Here is a 20,476-nt window from a genome sequence, read left to right as displayed (position 1 = left end):
AGAGCAGCAGAAGGGACAGGAAGAGTAACTGAGTCTTTCCCACGGTGGGGAATGAAACCCTGTCCTCAGCGTCCTCTCCTACAGGGTCAATGACACAGCTCAGGAGCTCGAAGTGCACAGCAGCTGTGTGTACACCTGGCTCGACTCTCCTGTCCCCTCTTGTCTGGCATACCTGTCTTCCGTCTTTCTGCTCTGTACAAAAAGTTGCACAGCTTTGAGTTAGCCCCAGTGTATCCTTCCTTTTGTCAGTAGAAAAGGGTAAAAAGGTATCCGATTGTAAAGCAATACAGGTTGCTGGTAGTGGTGGCATAAGTCTTTCATCCCAGCACTCAGGAGACAGAGGCTGGGGCATCTCTGAGAGTTGGAGACCAGTCTGGTCTCCAGAGCAAGCTCCAGAATAGCCGAAGCCACACCGAGAAACCCTATCTCAAAAAACAAACAAACAAAAATGTATGAAAAATATTTAACAGGGTTCAGAAAACGGTAAAAAACAGAAGGTAGGCTTGCTTGCAGGCTGCATTGTTTGTCCTATTGATGAATGTTCCATTTCACTAAAAAGAGATGCTTTTCTTTGGGATCCCAGGGATTCACATGGAAATGGGAAGCTATTGTCCCTTCAGATGGTGATTGTTTCCATCTAAGCCGGATGCTTAGATGAGCTCCAAGGGGAAGAGAATGACGCAAACATTTTCTAGCCAAGCAGTGTCATACAGTGGTGGCTCTTTCCAGGCTTCTGTAAATGATACAGATATACTCTGTTAAGTGCATTTGACCTGATCACGCTTTGTACCTGACCTTCTGATTTAAACCTCTTTACATGTCCCCTATTAAACAGTGAATTGATTTCCAATGTAAGGATTAGCCATGGTTCCCTAGGGGATCCTGATATCTTTTTCAAAAATCCAGTAGATTACTGACCCCACATGACTGAGTCAAGGGGTTAGACTTCCCACAGCACGAGCAAAGTAGCTCTCGCTCTCCTCGGGCTCACTACTTTTGTAAATCTATCGATTTACTTGCTTTATCTTGATTTCCTACTTTTGGGGTGGGGTTACTGGCTGTGTCTCTCGTCTCATAACCTCAACTCTGATCTTTGACTTCCTGAGTGAAATTCCTAGAATTTTGAGTCAGTCTCTGGCCAATGTCCATGTAGCCTATTTAGACCATGCAAGTTCCTCCTGTTTAGTATAACACAGGAGTCAAATAGAACATTGAGTTTCAACAGCCTGAAAGTCTTTAAGATAAACTGGCGGCAGCTTAAACAGGATTGACTTTGGTTTCTTTGCTGCAGGATACCGAACGGTAGAAGGCTCGTTGACTGAACAGGACTTTGCTAGAAGCAGTTTTGCTGTTCTGCCACCCCCAGGGCATTGTTCTTTCCACATGGCGTGTTATTGTCCGTCTCATGTTCTGTAGGACTGTCTGCAGACACAGCATGCAAAACAACTTTCAGTCGTTACCAATCACCAGTCCTTTCATACAAATGGGCAAGTTCTTGAAGTGAAGAGATTATAAAATAAGTATTAGACGTGGTTTCTTGTGGTCCCTCCAATAAGAATGAGTGGGGGAATGGAAAGATTGTAATTAATGGTAGAGACTTTAGTTTGACATGAGAAAGCTCTTGCCGACTTTGAAATGACACTGTTGTCTTAGGTGTAAGGAACAGGTTAGACGTCGCGGAAGAAGTACCGGGGTATGAGCAGGGTGAGCAGTTGATAGAAAACTTGTACTCTTTGGAAAGACAGCTGCAGTAGCCTCCGCTGAATCAGTGCATTTGTTTCTTTTTTATCATTGTGAGTCAATATCTGAGAAGCAGCTTAAAGGAGGAAGGTTTCTTTTGTTCCTCCGTTTGGCAGAGCAGGAGTGTGAGACAGCTGGTTTCGTCCCTTCCTCAGTCAGGAATGAGAGAAAGGATGTTGGTGCTCGGCTTGCTTTGCCCATTTCAGTGGGTCCTGTTAAGTTGGGGGCGTAGCCCCAGCCTCTGGCCTGGGAGTTGCTTTGCTCTGGACTCAAAATCCCAGTATGCAAGGTCCTGACCCCTCCCTGGGGAGGGTCAGGACCAGTCTCACAGGGTATTTAAGGGATCTCCTAGAGGAGGAACACGTGGTTTTCCGGGTCTGCATGGGCTCCATCCTGTCCTGTCTCCCCGCCATGCGTTGGCCACCCGAGGGCGTCATCCTTAATAAAACGATGGGCATTTTGATTTGGTTTGATTTGACCTAATTGGATTTCTTGCGCTGGCGGAGCTGCTCTTATTCTCAACAAGTCCAAGACTCCAGCCTGTGAGATGATGCTGTCCTCAGCCAGAGTGTGGCTTCTCTCCTCAGTTAAACCCTCTGGAAACACCCTCATAGTTCCTTGGTGAATCTAAATCCACTCGTGCTGATTAGGAAATCTGACCATCACAGTTTGCTAATTTGGTGGGGGGGGGGGGGGCGGACGAGTTCTCCAACAGATTTTTTCTGAACGAATGCCCTACAATTGTGTTACTTTCTTAAAACAGTGTTCTCCGATGCTTCATTTCTGATATTTCAGAGTGAACTGTCACGGTGCAGGCAGGAATGAGCGTTGCTCTTCCGGATGAAGGGATCACACACGCACTCTTCTGCCCCTTCTCAGCCTGGGTATTGTATACCTGTGTGTCTCAGGAAGCTCTATTCCCTCCGCTGCAGTAGCCTGCAGGTTGCCATGGCGCTGCTGCGCTGTCTCCGCTTCAGTCTAGATTGAGTCTCCAGCAGTGTCAGAGGTAACAACGGACTTTGTGGCTGCTGCCCTGAAGCTGACCCTGAAAATCTGCTCTGCTCTCTGGATCTAATGAGTTGGAATGATGCCCAAAGACGTCTTCTCTCGGTATTTTTTAAAATTTCTCCCTGAATCAATTTTAGTGAGCCTGGATGCCTTCAGAATGCTATTCTGCACGTCTGTCGATGATCCTGGAGCACGCCAAGTGTACTGGAGACCAAATAGTCAGAAACAGCAGTTGTGAAGCAGGAATTTTTAACGTTTTCTTGTATGCTGCATCAGATTGCAGAGTGGATGGAATCTAGCATAAAAAGACTGTCTTCTTTACATTACGTAATCTCTTACTCAGAAAGCAGAAACTACTGCCACTCCATCCCCTTCCCTGGGGTGAGACGTAGTCATGTAAGCTGGAAAGAGTCAATCTAATACTTTACTATGAAAGATGCTTTAGACACCAACTTCCCCCAGATAGACTGGAGATGTGTCTCAGTATCATCTATTGACCTCGGGCACTATTTATTAATATTTTCACCATTCTAATTTAGATATTGTTTAGGGAGAGAAAGTCAGTTCTACCTTTGCGTGATGATATTTCAATATTATGTATATGTAAACTTGTTGAGAATATTCTTTGGTTTAGACTGAATATCTTTTCTATCTGAATAACTTTTCCCCCTATACTTTCATAACAAAGTTTTCAGGTACGATGCTGGAATATATTTGAGTGTTGTTCAGTTAATTCAAAGTGTGTGAGCCCCGCAAGTTGGTGAACTATAAATTCAAACAGTAGCAGAGAACATTAGGGTATTTAGATAATCCAGTCACCTTTACAGAGGACAGGTCATCACGTTGGCTGTTCTTAAAGAACAAACTGTCCTAGGAACAATGTCAGTGTTGAAATTTATCGTTTACATTAATCTAATTCTGATGACTTGGCCAGATGACATTATTTATGGCTGGGTATAGAAAAAAAATGTAAGTCAGCCAAACAACACATGTCCTTTATTTAAATCATGAGGGCATCAAAGGATGATATAAAACTCTCTCTTCAATTATGAAAATATTTATATTGTTATAAATTATTTAAAACACCCTCCTATGAAATTGTATGAGTTTTGACCATTTGGATCATAGCTGTTTTCGAATGACTCAGGAAAACTTGCCTTTCTCCCTAGATTGCTCTAAACAGTCAAAAGTGACAATTAAATTTTAAGTTTTCTAGAACCTTAGTGAATAGGACAAATAAATTAGCTCTAAGATAAATTTATATGCACTATGGTGGTTTGAATGAAATGGCCCCTTAGGCTCAAAGGGAATGGAATTATTTGAAAGAATTAGGATATATGGCCTTGTTAGAGTAGTTATGGCCTTGCTAGAGGGACTGTGTCAGTGTGGGGTGGTGGATTTGAGATTTCAAAGCTCAAGTCAGGCTAGTGGTTCATTCTCCTTCCTGTTGACTGGCAATACAGATGTAAAACTCCCAGCTACCTTTCCTGCATCGTATCTGCCTGCTTACCAGCTACAGAATATGTATACAAAGATGTGTTACATTTGTTTATGTTTTAGAATATTTGGTTACCTATATAAAGATGTGTTGCTGTCTTACCTTGCATGCCTAAGGCTCCTGATTGGTCTAATAAAAAGCTAAACGGGGCCAATAGTGAGAGAGGAAGTATAGATGAAACCTCCAGGCAGGGAGAATAAGTAGGGGGAAGAATTCAGGTTTGGTGAAAGAAAGAAAAGGAGATATTAGAGAGATGATAGGCCAGACAGACAGACATGGAAGAAGCAGGAAAGTAGGACATCTAGAATGAAAGAAAGGTAGAAATCCCAGAAGCAAAATGTAGATGAGTAGAAACAGGTAAAACTGAGTTAAAAGAGCTAGTGGAACAAACCTACAAAAAAGCATTCATAATTAATAATGTTTACATGTCTTTATTTGGGAGTTGGTTGGCAGTCCAAAGAAAATTTCAATTACATGTGCCACCACGCTTCTCACTGTGATGATCATGGACTTAGCCTCTGAAATTTAAGCCAGCCACTATCAAATTGTTTCCCTTATAAAAGTTGCTATGGTCACAGTGTCTCTTCACAGCAATAGAACACTGAATAAGACATTTACCTTGTATATGTGCTACTTTTGAAGGGAATAAATACAGACCCTTCAAAAGCAAGAAGTTCTCTCATAAAGCGAATGTAATCTGCTAATGGCTAATTAGTAAATTTGGGCCCTCACATAACTATTGAAGTGTTGAACATCTATGTGTCCTTACTGATAGCAAAGAGTCCCATGGGCACCATTTAAAATATTCAATTCTACACAAGACAAGACCCTGGAAATAAGAGGACATACATCACGACTTTTTACAATGAGAGTCTTTCTGCTGGGAGCACTCAAAAACACATAAATACACAAACAAAAATCCCCATTGTCATAAATTTCAAGCTTACTTTTTGGTGTCCCTTTGAAGAAATATAACAGAAAGATTTTGAAGTGCTACAGGATTTCCTAGTGGTTGTGAGAAGGAGACATCCTTTGGCTAAAAGTCATTGCACTTTTTTCACAATGAAGGGCTAACATATGTGGAGCAGGAATTTTACAAACAGGGAGGGAAGTGAAATCAGTAAAATCATAGTTACCAGGGAAATATACTGGAGAGGAGCCACCTTCCAGAGCAAGCATCTATGAATATACCCCTGGTTCATCACTGGTCAGATTTTTGTAACTCTCAATCTCTCTGTAGAACCTCAGAGGTACGTTCCAGGTCACACATAGGAATGCCTTATTCAGTAGCAATAGAAAAATACCAATATTGGCAACTACTTAAACCAATTTCCCAGTTTATGTGGATATTGAGACACCGACATAGCTTATAGGCTTCAATAAGAGATTGTAAGATATAATCATGCATCATTTAGCCCTCCTGGGACAGCATTTATAGCTCTGAAGCTCCTGTGGGTCAAAAGGCCAAATCTATTAATTCATGAGATTCAATGTGTACAATCCTACAAGGCAGTCAGCTTTAAACGACAGTCACATGCTCTATAGTGTCTCAGCTGATAATGAATTTGTGGTAGTTTGAAGAAGGGTCCCATATACTCATGTTTGAATTCTTAGTCTCTAGTTAGTGGAGTTGCTTGGGAAGAATTAGGAGGTGTGGCCTTTCTGGAAGAGGTATGGCACTTTGGTCAGTCTTTGAGGTTTCAAAAGACCCACCCACTACCCAGTGGGCTCTCTGCCTCATGCTTGTGAGATGTGAGCTCTCAGCAGCTGCTCCTTCTGTCTGTCACCATGGCTTCACCCTTCCATCACGAACTCTAACTTTTTAAAGGCATAAGCCATGTTATGTTTATATGTCCTTTATATGTTGTGTTGGTTATGGTGTCTTATCACAGCAATAGAAAAGAAACTAGGTTGCACATACTATAATGGCATTAGTATAGCCAAGGTGTGCACATAGGAGGGCCTATCATCTAATTTTAAGTATTCACATGCCAGTTTTACAACAAAATGCCTAAGGATGCATGTTACTGGGCATGTCTATTATATCCACTGTTAAATAACACATGATTGCAATTAAAATAAAATGAAATAGTGTTTTATGTTCTTTAGAAGGCACAAGTCGCATTTAAGATGCTCTGATGCTACTTTTGGAGAGCAGATGTCATGGCACTAATTTCGGGATTTTAAAATCTGGGATAGGAGAATTTAACTTGAGACCAGCTTGGTCTACATAGAGAACTTGTATCAAGTCTGTGTTATAGAGTGAGAAATCTTTTCTTGGTAAGCAAACAAGCAAGCAAACATACAAGCAAACAAGATGGTGTATGATTATCTGCTTCTACTCAGAGGCATAGATAAAAGTATGCACACGTATAGGATAAAGCATAGAATGTTCTTACTAACATGCATGATTCGACTGGAAAGTTCTATCAGCCTCTTTTCGTGTTCACATGGTGTCCGAGCACATTCCAGAGCTGGATTCTCATCATTAAAAATTGTAGTGCACCACGCCTGTCTGTGCTCTATGCGCCACCATACAGTTCGTGAACCGGGCAAGGGGCTGGAGATTGAAACGCACAAGGACACACAGAGAGAGACACGGGTTAATATTGAAACAGGAATGCCTCCCTTATTGTGTACCAGAGCCGCTTATATAGAGATTCTTAACTGATAGCCACGTCCCAGCCAAACCCACCAGAAACCACTCCCCTGCCATTAGGAACTCCTGAGGATCTCGGGCTAAGAGCAGCTGCAAGCATTACAAGTTGTTTACTAGAAATTCAGAATCTGGGGTCTTCACAGCTCCCAACAAAAAATGTGTGTACCTAAGGTTAAATTGTCACCCTGAGTATACAACTTCTAGACAATTAAATCTGCTGGGCCTTGAGTTTGGATTAGTGAGAATTCAGTGGTGGCTAACTCTCTGAGAATCAAATTATGGAAGGTTGAACAAGGCAGCAGCTGAAATGTTTCAACTGGCTACCAAACCTGAAGACAAGTCTGATCCTCAATGTCCCACAGGTTGTCCTTCTATCTCCAAACATCACTGTGTCGTGTGCATGCCCCACACAAGCAGACAAAATAAATAAGTGTAAGCAAAGGCCATGAAAAAAAAAAAAAGACCCAATAACCAACTAAGTTTCTCTATAACCACAAAGTAGAAGCAAAACTGAATAAAGACATAGGGAAAACACTGTACAAATCCTTACTATACAGCTATAGTCTCCCTTAGAAATAGTCTAAGCTTTAAGTAATGAAGGTTGGTGGAGAAAGCCATTAGTGGCCACTGCCTGAGTTAGAGAACTTAAGAGAATGCTGATGGGAATATGCAGTGCTTTTTTTTCTTTATTTGGCCACAGTGGATTCTGGTAGTGCATATGGAAGTCATTAGAGCGTGTTAAACATCTCCCTCCTTGTTTTAGGTGCTGATGTATTAGCTGAGATTTATTGCTTCCCTCCATTGTTGACCAGCTCATCTGGCAAAAGGAAAACTGTAAATAAAGAAGTGTGTATTTCACAAGTTGCACAACTAATTATGACTCTTTGGTATTTTTTTCTTCTTACATTTTTCTAAACGGCAAATAAGCATCTCAAGCATAATACATGGGATAAATTTATGAAATATAAGAATTGTGGAATGGCTAAATCAAGCTAATTAGTGTAGACTTTACCTCACAAACTTGTGGTTAGTGGTACATTCAGTTAACAAATGAAAGAAACAGGATGCAATTTTATTTCTTCTCTTCTTGTTAATGAGATAACCACCTATTTCCATTACAGAATTATTTCAGAAGGTCCTAACAAGGAAGTTCATCAGTAATAATTCATTTACCCCCAAATTTCCTTTTTAGTAAACAGCCTAGAATCACAGGAACACACAGAAAACCTCCCTGAGTGAGTTCCCATCATTGCACCCTGGATACCAACTGCTCTGACTGTAGATGTGGCAAATTTGGTTTGTGGAGTAGGAGATTTCATGCTGAAATACAAATCATAGGATTAATAGTTAGAGGCCCAGGGCTGTGCTTCTCAAGAGGGATATCTTCAAGCAATGGGAACCTGGCATTGCCAGCTTGTTAGCAAAACATTGCAAAATACAGGCGCAGACTTCTTTTTAACCACAAAGCCCTTCTTGGGTGTCAGTTTACTTAACGGCACTGAGGATTTACCAGAGAGACATGACAATGAATGTGTCATGCTCAGTGTTTGCCTCTTGGATAAAGAGAACAGTGATACTGAAAAATTATTCAGACACATTATTGCAGGTGCCAACAGTCCATGGAAAGGGGATGCTAAGTTCTTCCTCTCCACAGCAGAGCACCGAGAGATTCTTAAAGGGGTTTCATTTTCATTTCTTGAAGAGATAATAAATTTAAAAATCGGCCCCTATCTTCTATTTTGATAAAACCTTCTGCTTGGCAACTTGGTAAGATTCATAAACATTATATTTGTACATATATTTGGTGTGTACATGTGCATGTGAGTGTCTCATTGCTTAAAACAGCCTGAGAGCTGATGCTACAGTTAACAGGAATGGGAGGCTCTTTTCAGCATGCCTTATTAGACTAAGATCTTAAATATTATTTGAGTTGGTTAGGAAATTAAGAAATTTCTGAATTGGTAATTTTAGAATACACAACAATTTACTTTATACTATTTTAGTTTATAGAAATAAATATCAACCTTGAGACATTTAAGACCAGAAAAGAAAACATATTGGTTTATCTGCTACTGCATAATCAATTTCCCCAAAACTTGCTGGCTGAAGGCAATACCTGTTGTTATTGTATAGGTTTTACAAACCAGGCTTTCCTTGGCACCTCTGTTGGGTGATTATGGTTCAAGGTCATTAGCAAAATAGTCACTGAAATTCTGTCTAAGACTGCAACCACTCAAGGCTTGACTGGGCTAGTGACCTAGCTTACAACCATATTCAAGTGGTCATTGATGGAATTCCTCAATTTCTTCTCTTCACACAAGAATCTACTCATAAGTAAGTCTTAGTAGTCACATAATATTGAGTAACTATTGCCCAGAGTATACAGTTCGAAAGAAAGGGCATGAGGCAGAAGTCACCAGGTTGTTAATGGCTTGTCCATAGAAGTAACAACATCACGTTTTACTTTCTTGATCGCATCAACTGTGTGACCAGTTGTGATAAAACAAGGTAGGGAAACACATAGGGCATAAACCCTAAGATAATAGAGTCAGGGGGGTCACACTGGAGAATTACTACCCCAGAGAAAGTAAGTTCAAGATGTGGGTGGTCTAGACTATGCATCCACAGGTGGTCAAAATTAAGAAGACAGGGCTCAGTGGTTAAGAGCGCTTGTTGCTCTTGCGGATGGCCTGGGTTCGGTTCACATCACCAAATCAGGCAGCCCACAACTAACTGCTTGTAGTTCCAGTTCCAGGGAATTTGAACTCAATTCTGGCCTTCACGGGCACTTGCATGCACAACGCACAGACATAAATGCAGGCACTCACACATACACATTAAAAAAAAAAGAAGAAGAAAAAAATCTTAAGAAAGAGATTTGTAGTCATTGATAGGTTTCTGTACCTCGGTAACAAGCATCTCCGTATATGCAGCCAATAAAACTGAGCTGAATTAAGAATTAATAAATTCAGGTCTAATCTGAGCATAGCATCCCTGGGTGGCCCCAAGGGATGGAAAGACACCCACAAGAGAAAACCACAAGGCAGGTTGGAGGGTGGACATATCTTAATGTAGGCATGGTCGGGGGCATCCTAGGGAAGTGCTGCAGATGGCAGACTTTCTTAGGGGTGGGGTCTGGAAAGGCAGCTCCAGGGACCTGCTGCTTGGCTTGCTGAGGGTGGGGTCTGGAATACGGCCCCTGAGCTGGAGGTTTCCAACGGTCATACTTACATTTTTTGCACATTATTGTTAAACATGTTTATGGACTGAAAAAAAAATCTCTGTGTACGTAAACTAATATATTTATTTATCACTATTACGTATACTTCCTCAGAAAAACAATATAAGAAACCACCATATTAATCAACCCCTCTGGGAGTTGAGAGACCCTTTCACAGGGGTCGCCTAAGACCACTGGGAAACAGCTGTTTACATTATAATTCATAGCAGTAGCAAAGTTACAGTTACGAAGTAGCAATAAAAATAATTTTGTGCTGAGGTTTACCACTACACGAGGAAATATATTAAAGGGTCACCGCATTAGGAAGGTCATGAACCCCTGCTCTAGGGAGCATGGTCACTCATTCCTCATTGCCCGTGTTGCCTGGCATCTATATAGAAAGAGGCTTAGAGATCCAAAGTCATCTTAATGACTTTTCCCCTGCCTGACAGGCCCAGATTATATTGTATAACTGTTGATTGTAGGATATCAGATAGATTTGGAGGTTCACTCTGGGTCTCGTGGTCCTCTCCTTTTCCTAATGTTTTGACCTTATGCGAATGGGATATATTTGCAATGCATATCATTGGAAAGTTGTGTGGGACCTCGCTACTTCCTCTAGCTTCCTGTGCTTCCTGAGGAGACGACATCAGTACACAGGAAAGTGGCATTCTGGGAACATATTTAATACTCCAAATGAAGTGTCTGCTGCGTGAGTCTCAGGGAGAAAGATGAGCCTGTCATCAGATGACCAAGTGGGGGTGTGAGGCAAAAAAAAAAAAAAAAAAAAAACTGGAAAGGGTCTGCCTGCCTCAGTGATGTGGAAATACTAGAAGGGGTTTCTGCTAAGTCATTGGGTTGATTTTGAGGGTAGGGTATTTTTATAGGGTAATTTACCCAGCAATCACAAAAGTGTCCCAAGAATAGTCATTCTACTTTCTTATTTACAACAGAATTGACTTTGGTTTGAAACTGCTAAAGTTACAGGGGATGCAGGGGATGCTCTGGGATATTGACAGTGGTCCAGGGGCCCAAAGGATGAGGAGAGCATGAGTGATAAAAGGAGCTGAGACTCTGCCTGGAAGTCTGTTTCTAGGCTGTATTTAGAAAGCCCAGGGATGCTGTTGGCTGTATTGATTTACACTCAGACTCTTAACCGATGAGCACCGGTCGGGGGCAATTTTCAATTCCTTTTTCGAATACATGTCAGAAATGTCTAGTCACAGGAAGCTCATAGATAGGAAAATTCCACCCATGACTATGAAGTGGAAACTCATAAAAAGAAAGGGGGGGAGCTGAAGTAATTAGGCTGTTTGGGTTATATTTGAGGTCTATGCTTTTGATATTTTCTGTATATACCCCAGTTTCTATGATGAATGATAGAAAATTTGCATTTATTTTTACTCACAACTGTAGAAAAGACCATGAACAATGGATGTTACCTCAGAGCAATGGGGAAACAACAGCTGCCTCATGGGAGTCCCCAGCAGGGTGCCGGGAGACAGGAGCACCTTTGCCTTGAAGCTCAAAGGAAGGGATGCTTTCTCTGACTTGAACATCTGGCTTACTAAAGCTTTCTCTAGTGGCAAGATACTATCACGGGAGGTCTTCCCCATTGTTTTCTCCCAGCAGCTTCCAATGTGTAATTCGGCTCCAGCTAACAGGCTTTAGGCTCATGTAAGACAGATGACTCTGCTGTAGCTGTAGGAGCATGCTGTTCTGGTCATGTCCTCTGCTGTGGTGATGCAGTCACTGAGAAGTGACCCCGGCTGGCCTGTGTGTCCTTGTTTGGGAACACCCTACCACCTGCCTCGGGTGAATAATATCCACACCCCAGGCATGAGTTTACATCTTCAGAGTTCCCACAACACTGATACGGATTTGAAACCTGGAATCCTATTATGAATAAATCACTAGCAATAGCTTTCCTGTGTTAGAAAGACACCTGCTCCCAGCCTAGCCGAGTGCATCACATCAGGGCCCAAATGAACCTCAAGGATAGACCGTTCCGCACCGATGTGACTCAATGACAAAGCAGAGAGGGGTGCCATGTACCTATAGGGAAGCCAGATTTTAGAGTTGAGACTAAAACCTCAACTTTCAATTTTGAGTCTTGTATTTGTTTCTCCTTTCACCTTCCTGCAAATGGAGCACATTTACGGGTTGACTTCAACTCTTTTCAAGGCAAGAAATGGAGGTGCCAGGGTTTAGTGTGGCAGAGAGATGGGAAGGAGGATTTCTACCGGGTTTCTAGGTCTGTTTCATGCCGCAGAGAGTAGAGCCTGCCAGCTGGGAAAAGGCAGACAATGACTTTGTTGAATTACCCAAGGACACTAAAGGACACTTGCAGGCCAGCTTCACATCTCCCTCCATTTCCTCAAGGTCAAATTCCTCGGCTTTACTTTTTTTCAATCATTCCCCATCCTCAGCTGCATTCCCATGCCCCACTTGAGTCTGGGTTCACTCCCTCGTGTCTTGTCGCTTCTACTTGGTGGTGTTTCCCTTCAGTTCTCACATCCCTTTTCTGTGTTTCGGTTCCTTCTCTCTTCTAGCGTCCACCGTGTTCTGATTGAGCTAAAATCTGAAAACACCTGAACAAATTACAAGCTGCCTGAGAACCCAGCACGGACTGCTCAGGGGTGCTTATTTTTCTGAGTTGTCTTCCCATTTGTTTGGTTTTGCTTTGTTTTTAAATCTTTCTCTCGCTGTGACAACAGTTTGATCCTTGTGTTGTGGTCTTTTAGTAAACTCACTCAGTTTTTCATTTCACTTGGACTCTCCCCTTTGTGTTTACCCGCTCTTGACATAGCAGGAGAACCTATTTTTCTGAGAGATCTTTTACCCCCTGGTTGGAAAAGAGAAAGCTGGTGGCCCATAGGTATTATTTTAAAAATTCACACTATAGGTTCACAAAACTGTATTTGATAGGGGTTGGTTTGGAAAAAAAATCTGTATACTTGGTTGACGACTTCAAAAATCAATCTGAATCCTCCTTTAAAAACTTCTGAGATCATATATATTTTTAAAATACCTTAAAATAAAAATTTTAGAAAAAAATACATGCAAAATTACAACTCCTTGGGCGGAAGTAAAAGCTACTCAGAGTAAAGTGGATAAAAGGAAATACAGTGAATAGCATTTCTGAGGTTAAAACCTTCTTTAGATATAAAGTGCTTACAGAGAGTATCAGATATTTTTTTATAGCTGGGACACTGATTTGTCAGTGTTCTATCAAGCTATGGGATGACGAAGATTTTAAATGTTCATGAACATTAAGCACCATTACTATAGAGATAAGAGCACCATACTATAGAGATAAATGAGAGAAATGTCAAATTTGGGGTACAGCACACATGGCGAAGGACATGCTTGGATACTTAAGAAATGTACATTTTGCTAAAAATATATTAGAGTTCTGCTATTTTCATTTTTGCTGGCTCTGGTTTGCCGATATCTGCCATTGGAAATGGGATAAATGTTCTCTGTATATTGCTTGAGAGTGATTTCGATAGCACTTTGTGTACACTGGCTGCCACCGAGGGAGTTTCAGTTGAAGGCCAAAATAGAAATGGCACGGTTTAAAAATCTGCTACATTCGTTTTCAAAAGCAGTGTAATTGCCTCTTTGAAACTGCAAAACAAAACACATTTTTTACTATTTATTACCCAAACATGTTTGCCATCTTTATTTCTCAATTGCCACTAATATTTTAGATTTCTAACGAGTGCACAGGAAAATATTTAGGCCACTAAATTGAAGAATAAATGTTCTTGTTTGCTATGAAAGCACTAAAGCTAATGGGACTAGGAGGGTGGTTTTTTTTTTTTAATGGCCCAGATGGGAGTTGAAAAATAAAAATGATTGTACAAAATGAAACTCAAGAAGATCTTGAAGGAAATGGGGGAACGTGTTACTCCATGTGTCCTTTCAAACTCGCTTCTGTACCAGCTTTCAAAGCGACATTTTAATAGAGTTGATGCTTAGGCATTTCTTAAGTAGAAACACACGTCAGATTCATCTTTTTGGTCCTCTGGGTCATCTGTAGTCATAGTGATACCGTTCGGTGATTTCCATTGGTGATTGATATTTTCTCCTGAAATAAACATGCGCAGAAATGAACCCAGTAGCCACATTCCTTTCTTCAGCTTTTCAGTTAATCGGACCATTATAATAATCCTGGGCCCTGGACACATTTAAAGTGTCATGGAACTTAGTTTTGTGAGTTACTTAGTGGGCGTAATACATTTATTTCATTTCATTCAAATCACTAACCTGTCTCTTTCTGCTTTAATGAATGAGTCTGTGTATTTTAGTAGCAAGGGATATTTCACTGTTTCCTTTGAGAAGGTTCTAGCTGGCCCGGGTGAAATTCTACCTGGGGAAACTTGAACCACATTCCCGCTGAATTTGGTCCTTGTCTTTCTTTGTGAGTTGGATAAACCAGCTTACCTTTGGGTATCTCACTTTTCTCACTGGTGACTGCATAGATCTGAGCAAAAATTCAGCATGATGCTACTTCCAAAGCAATGGCACGGTAAATGGCACACGGTAGATGCTTCATAAACACCCCCCGAATTGGTAATGATGCCCACCTGCTCAGTGGTACCCTGTTTCCTTTATAAAAGAAGTGCATGCTGCAATCATCTCCCTTCATTGGTTGTAGGCTCTGTGAGGGCAGGGACATGCATATTGTCATGCATCATGGCAGTTGCTCCCAGCAGACACAAGAACGCTTGGCCTACAGAAATCTGGGCACTTTTCAATGAAGGGTTATTATGAAATGAGAGTCCCTGGAAGACAATTTTGATTTGGCTTCTGAAGCAAACTAGCTGGGCAAGTTAGTGTGTGGACTTTATTAAGATATTTCATTCCTGAAACAGGGCCCTCTCAGTTACCTACACATCCACAGAACAGAGAAGTCGGAGGCAACTTTGACGTGACGCTGATGATGCATAGCCAGGTGTGACAGCATCCGGATGGAGGGCCAGGCTTGGATGTCTGCTCTTCGTGGGCCCCTGCTCTTTGCGCTCTCTCTGGACTGGAAAGAAGAGGTTCTTGGTAACTGATATGAAAATGCTGTATAAGGTTTGCTTACTTGGTTGTTACCATGGCAGGAAATAATTAAAAGGGTGAGTGTGGCAAGATGAAAAGATCACCAGCGACTAATGTTTAAGGATGAGATGTAATCATTATTGGGGACTTGTCTTCTTAGTCCTAAAGCTCAGCCACAGTATGGTTCCAAGGCATGGGCTAATAATTTGCAAACTTCGAATAGATAAAGGACGGAAAGGCATTCTACAGAAGAAAAACATCCCTAAGCCACCAAACCTGGTGATTTCTGATGACTTTGGTTGATAAGGTCATCTACAGCATCTTTTCACCAACAGTTAAGAAAGAAGTGCTTATAAAACAAGCTTCTGACAGAAACTATTTGTCAAGCCTTTCACTGGAAGTGTTTGATTATGGGTCCTCTTGGCAGATGCCCCCTCATCCCTCTAGACCTTCTCTCTCTTGGGGGCCTGTGTGGGAAAACAGAGGTGAATAGGCCCTACTCTCCAACTTCTAAGTGATTTCAGCAAGACTGATTGATTACTGTTCCCCTCAGCGTTCTTCTCTCCGGCGATGGGTACTTTGGGAAAAATGAAAGCATCACCGGTTATTATAAGATTGCTTTCTACTAAAAATACCTCCAGGCTATGTTTTAAATTAAACATATGAAGATTAAGAAGAGAAATTTTAATTATAACTAGAGTTTTCATTAGAAGAAGAAACATTAGCTTTTCTAGCTAACATAAATATTTGAACACTGTTATCTTTGACAATGAATTTTATGGAAATTTTCTTTTGTGTGGCCTACTAATGGAGGTACTGATTATGTCCATCACTAATAGTATGCAATAGCTTTACAGGAAGTACACATTACTTGCAAAATGAGCATTTTTGCAACAGCTAACAGTAGCTCACTTAAATATCCAAGAGAAACAAAGATGTTTGATAACTCACCCAGTAAGTAGGTATGTACTTATGATAATTATTTGAAGACAATGAAATGGTAAACCCCTTAGAGTGCTACATAGGCTTATAGCCATCTCCTAGAACATACTGTTATATTCACGGTACATTTTGTAAATTCTAACAAGAACACTCCGATTCAAATAAATGTAGGAAAATCTATCACCTTCTGGTAAGAAATCCCTTAGAGACAGAATTTAAAACACAAATCATAGTCTCCTTACTGGAAAAAGCATGTAATTTTCCTCCTTAGGTGTGTGGATTTAGAACAGCTGCCAAGCTTTCTTAATTGTGAGTCCTAAGAGTCAGGATAGAAGTGACAGATTTTCATTTTGATTGTACCACACTGCGTGTTTATTTAGCAAGTATAGGTAATTATTCCAGTTCTTATTTGAAAATTTTCTCCAGAATTGGTTGCATGTTGTTAGTGAAAATCTGTGATGTCAATACTCAGCATTTCAGGGTCTCCTATCTTTCTTCATTAATATTTTGTGTGTGTGTGTGAGATGGGATATTTTCTGAATTTAAAAAGTGATTTCTCACCTATTGGTACAGACTTCCACATCCAGAAAGAGAGATGTATTAAATTTGTTGATGGAAAACATTTGCTTTTGTATTTCAAGGCAGAGATCTGAGAGCAAAATGTTCCAGTCATCAACTCGGAGGCTCACTTTTAAAGCTAAAATGTCTTCTGTCCATTCTTCAGTACTTTTAATGTGAAGCACTGCATCCATGGTCATGGCTCTCGAAGACTACTAATTACTGCAGGTCAGGGATTGGTAATGGCTGGAGGCCGTCTGCTGAGCCGTGGGACTGTCTTGTTGACAGACCTAGGAATAAAGTGGAACTGCAAACTCTCGAACTTGCCATTATATACACGACAACTTTTACTTTGACACTCTGGCCGTGTAGGGACACTTGGTTTTCACTAATGTTGTTTGACCATTACAGCAATAATTTAAGAGAGTGGGAAAGATATATTCATGTCTCTTTTAACTCATGAAGAAACTGAGTCTTGGAGATGGTAAACGCCTCAATCAAATAAAACACCAATCGTTCGTTGGCTTCTGTTTGCCAAGGCACACACCTCTGAGATCAGGATTCTTGGCAGGACGGCCATGGCCTCTGCTGTAATGGGAAGAAGCAGTAACTAGAAACTAGGAGGGAAAGGGAAGCATGTGTATCTGAGAAGATACAGCTCAGCTGGTCAATTTAGCACTTTATAGAAACAATGCATTTTTTTAAAAAAAGAAACATCTCACCCTATATGAAGTCATATTTATTTGAAATACCAGCATAACTAGGTCTCTGTTTTTGCTTACTGAACTTGACAACCATAGCCTGTCTTTCTGATTGGACAACGCAAGTTAAAAAGTTGACAGTGCCAACCCCTTGTAGTATAACCTATAGTTTGGAACCGTGTACCTTATAAAATAAATTGGCATCCTAGCCTTAATATGATGTCATTGTAAGAATGTCAATACAGAGGTAGTCAAATTAAAATGTGATCCCTTCGGGTGGGTTTGAAAATAATATTGCTATCTTTATAAAAAGAGAAAATTGCAACAAGAGTCAGGAACACACGAAAGGAAGATGTGAAGACACACAGAAAAAACAGTGTCTTGTGAAAACAGTGATCAATAACCCAAAGTTCTGCAGAACACCATAAGGTAGAAATCCGGGAAGAATTCTCCTCTAAAATCACTAGAGAAAACACAGTTCATACACACCACCCTGATCTCAGCATTTTAGTATCAGACTTCAGCCCTCAGCACAGAACAGTAGATTTCCAACAATCGCACAGTCTAAGGAATTTTAACAGAAACCCTGGGATATATATAATAGAAACTACCATAAAATTAATAATTCTTAGTCATTACCACAGATATCAGATGTCTCCTTGGAATCCTTACCACTTGGAAACCCATTTGAATGTTGTAAGGGCTTACGCTGCCTGTTAAGCCTTGAGGTCATGTTAAATCATCATGATTTTATATAACTGCTCCACCCAGGTCTTCCCAGGGCTTCTGCCTTTCTCACCTTTTATATTCAGATGTGAATATCACCTATGTTTCACATCAAAACTTAGAAACTGGGCATTAACCAGGAAGAGATTGCTCATGGATCGGTCGGAGTCGCGAATCTAACCAAAATCCCACCACAAAATCAAACCAGAACCCAAGCGTCTGTTATCTTGGGATGGTCTAGTCAGAGCTGTAAGAAAAAGGAAAACAGAACATCAGGGATCAAGGTACATCCTCCATACAGACGCTATTCCACATGGCTCTTTCCAGGCCAGCCATTCTGAGTTCAAAAGAGCTAAAAAGATTGCACCGGGTGGCACCCCAGTGACCTTGTAATAGCCTGTATTACTGGGCTGATTAAAAGATCATTTCTCTTTTTCCCTTCCAGTGAGCATTAGTGGATAAGGAGCTTCCTTTGAAGTTAGCCAATGGATGGCACAAGTAGCAGGCAAATACACTGCCAGGCCCCTGGCCTCCTAGAGACCTCACAGTCCCAGCACATCAGACGAGAGGCTTATTTTTAAAAACCCCTACAGGCAAATCAGTGTCTACAGACATTATGCTACGTTGCTGTGTTTCACACAGCTGTCTACTCCATTAGGGACTGTAAAGCTGGTGAGATCTTCCCGAGAAGTGACAACTCCCTGTTCATGCATTTAGCTCACCAGAATGGAGGGTGTCCTTCTCGCCTAGGGCGGGGCTTAGCAGGACCTCTTCCCCTTTGGCCTTGCTTTGTGTAGCTCTGTGGATCGTCTGGGTTCATGTCCAATGACATGTCCCCACAGACTTCCTGCTCTCTTCCCGCCCTGTACCTCCCTTTCTTTTTCTGTTGTGTAGATTATGTCCTCTGAGAGTGATGGCACAAGATAAGCCTCTTTCCTTAATATGCTTCTGTTAGTTATTAGATATTTTGTGCAGTCTAGTGTTGTCCTGGCACATTTATCTTTATCACTAAATCAAGCTCCGTGGAGCTGATAAATTGCTTTTAACCTGTTGCAAATTAATCCATTAAAAAAGGCAAAAAAAAAAAAAACCAACAAAACAACAACAACAAAACAACCTCTCAAATATTTCCCCCTCCTGGTCTCAAGTCATTGGATTGCAGAACACTAATCAAGGGACAGATTTTTCATAAGCAACACAATGACTATGTGTCCCAGATGTCTCCTAAGAGAGTTCAGTCTCAGATGCCTAGAGTCAAATATAAAGACCAGGCTATTCCAGAACCCCTTTGTTAGCTAACCAAACCAACAACGGTCTCTTTGCTGAGAGGAGCCGATGATCCGTATAACATTCTTTGAAGTTTGATAACTTGATATTTATTAGGTTTTACTGTCTAAAGTTTACATGATAATTGAAATAAGACAATCAAATAAAGTTTATCTTATTGTGCCTGTGCTGTTAACCTCTCGCATCACTCCTTACAGAAAGTGTTTGTAGGACTTTCCCCCACTGTTTGAGTTTTTGCATGTTTTGAGGTTTGCATGTTGCACAAGCAAAATGAAAAATTATAATTTATATCAAAAGATGAAGATTTTGAAACACTTGCCATCAACTGGTTTTTACAAAGCATCACCAGGGCTGGTGTACTTCATAAAGTCCTCCATTGAAAATATAAGACTGAGGCTTCAAAATGTGTGCACTCTTCTTAAGAGCATAATTGTGAAACTAGTAATGTGATTTTTTTGGTTAAAATAACCATTGTGTTTTAGTTCATTAGAGTTGACTTGAGACAAAATTTTCAAATAGAAAGCAGATGGGAGGTTTCAAATGGCATAAAGCTTCCAGAGACTTCCGCAGTAGTAATTAATCCTTGATTGTGTTCAGCCTGGGATACCCAACTATTACGCCAAGCTCCCAGTTTCTTGAAACCAAAAGTCATTTACTGTATTTATCACACACTTTATACTTTGTATACTTTGCGAAGGAAGTCTGGACATCCCTGAGGTGGACTTCTGCAATATGACAAAGGCTGTGTAGGAACATGGCAACATAGCAAAATGACCAGCTCAGGAATAAGGACAAGGCAGCCCCAGCATCCCCGGAATTGCTTTAAAGTAATGAAGTTAAGAGAACCTTCTGGAAGGAAAAGGAATGTGGGTCATGTCCATTCAAGTTTCCCACTTTTACAGAACTCCTCTCTCAGAAGGAGTAGTTGTTGAGCAAGTTGAGACGCTATGAGACCAGCAGCCAGAAAACTGAGTCATGCTGTGTTTCCCTAAATACACTTTAGAGTCCTCACACTTCAACTCTCCAGTCTGCCCTGGAAGAGCTTGAGAGGTAGAACTGCAGATTTTGTTACAAAATAATCCAAC

The 20,476-nt window shown here is 40.9% G+C and overlaps 1 protein-coding gene across 1 annotated transcript in view; it reads left to right on the top strand.

The window, feature by feature from the left end:
- Positions 1-17,553, top strand: part of LOC146891563 (uncharacterized) — a 61,046-nt gene extending 43,493 nt beyond the window's left edge. The window contains exon 3 of the mRNA XM_085676949.2: positions 15,006-17,553. Within this exon, the coding sequence (XP_085533075.2) occupies positions 15,006-15,065 (60 nt within the window). The 3' untranslated portion in view covers positions 15,066-17,553. The remainder of the gene's footprint in view (positions 1-15,005) is intronic.
- Positions 17,554-20,476: the final 2,923 nt, after the last annotated feature.

The sequence above is a fragment of the Myodes glareolus genome, chromosome 15, assembly GCF_982192425.1.
Source record: "Myodes glareolus chromosome 15, mMyoGla1.1, whole genome shotgun sequence".
NCBI lineage: Eukaryota > Metazoa > Chordata > Mammalia > Rodentia > Cricetidae > Myodes > Myodes glareolus.
This window is presented reverse-complemented; position numbering and strand designations above follow the sequence as displayed.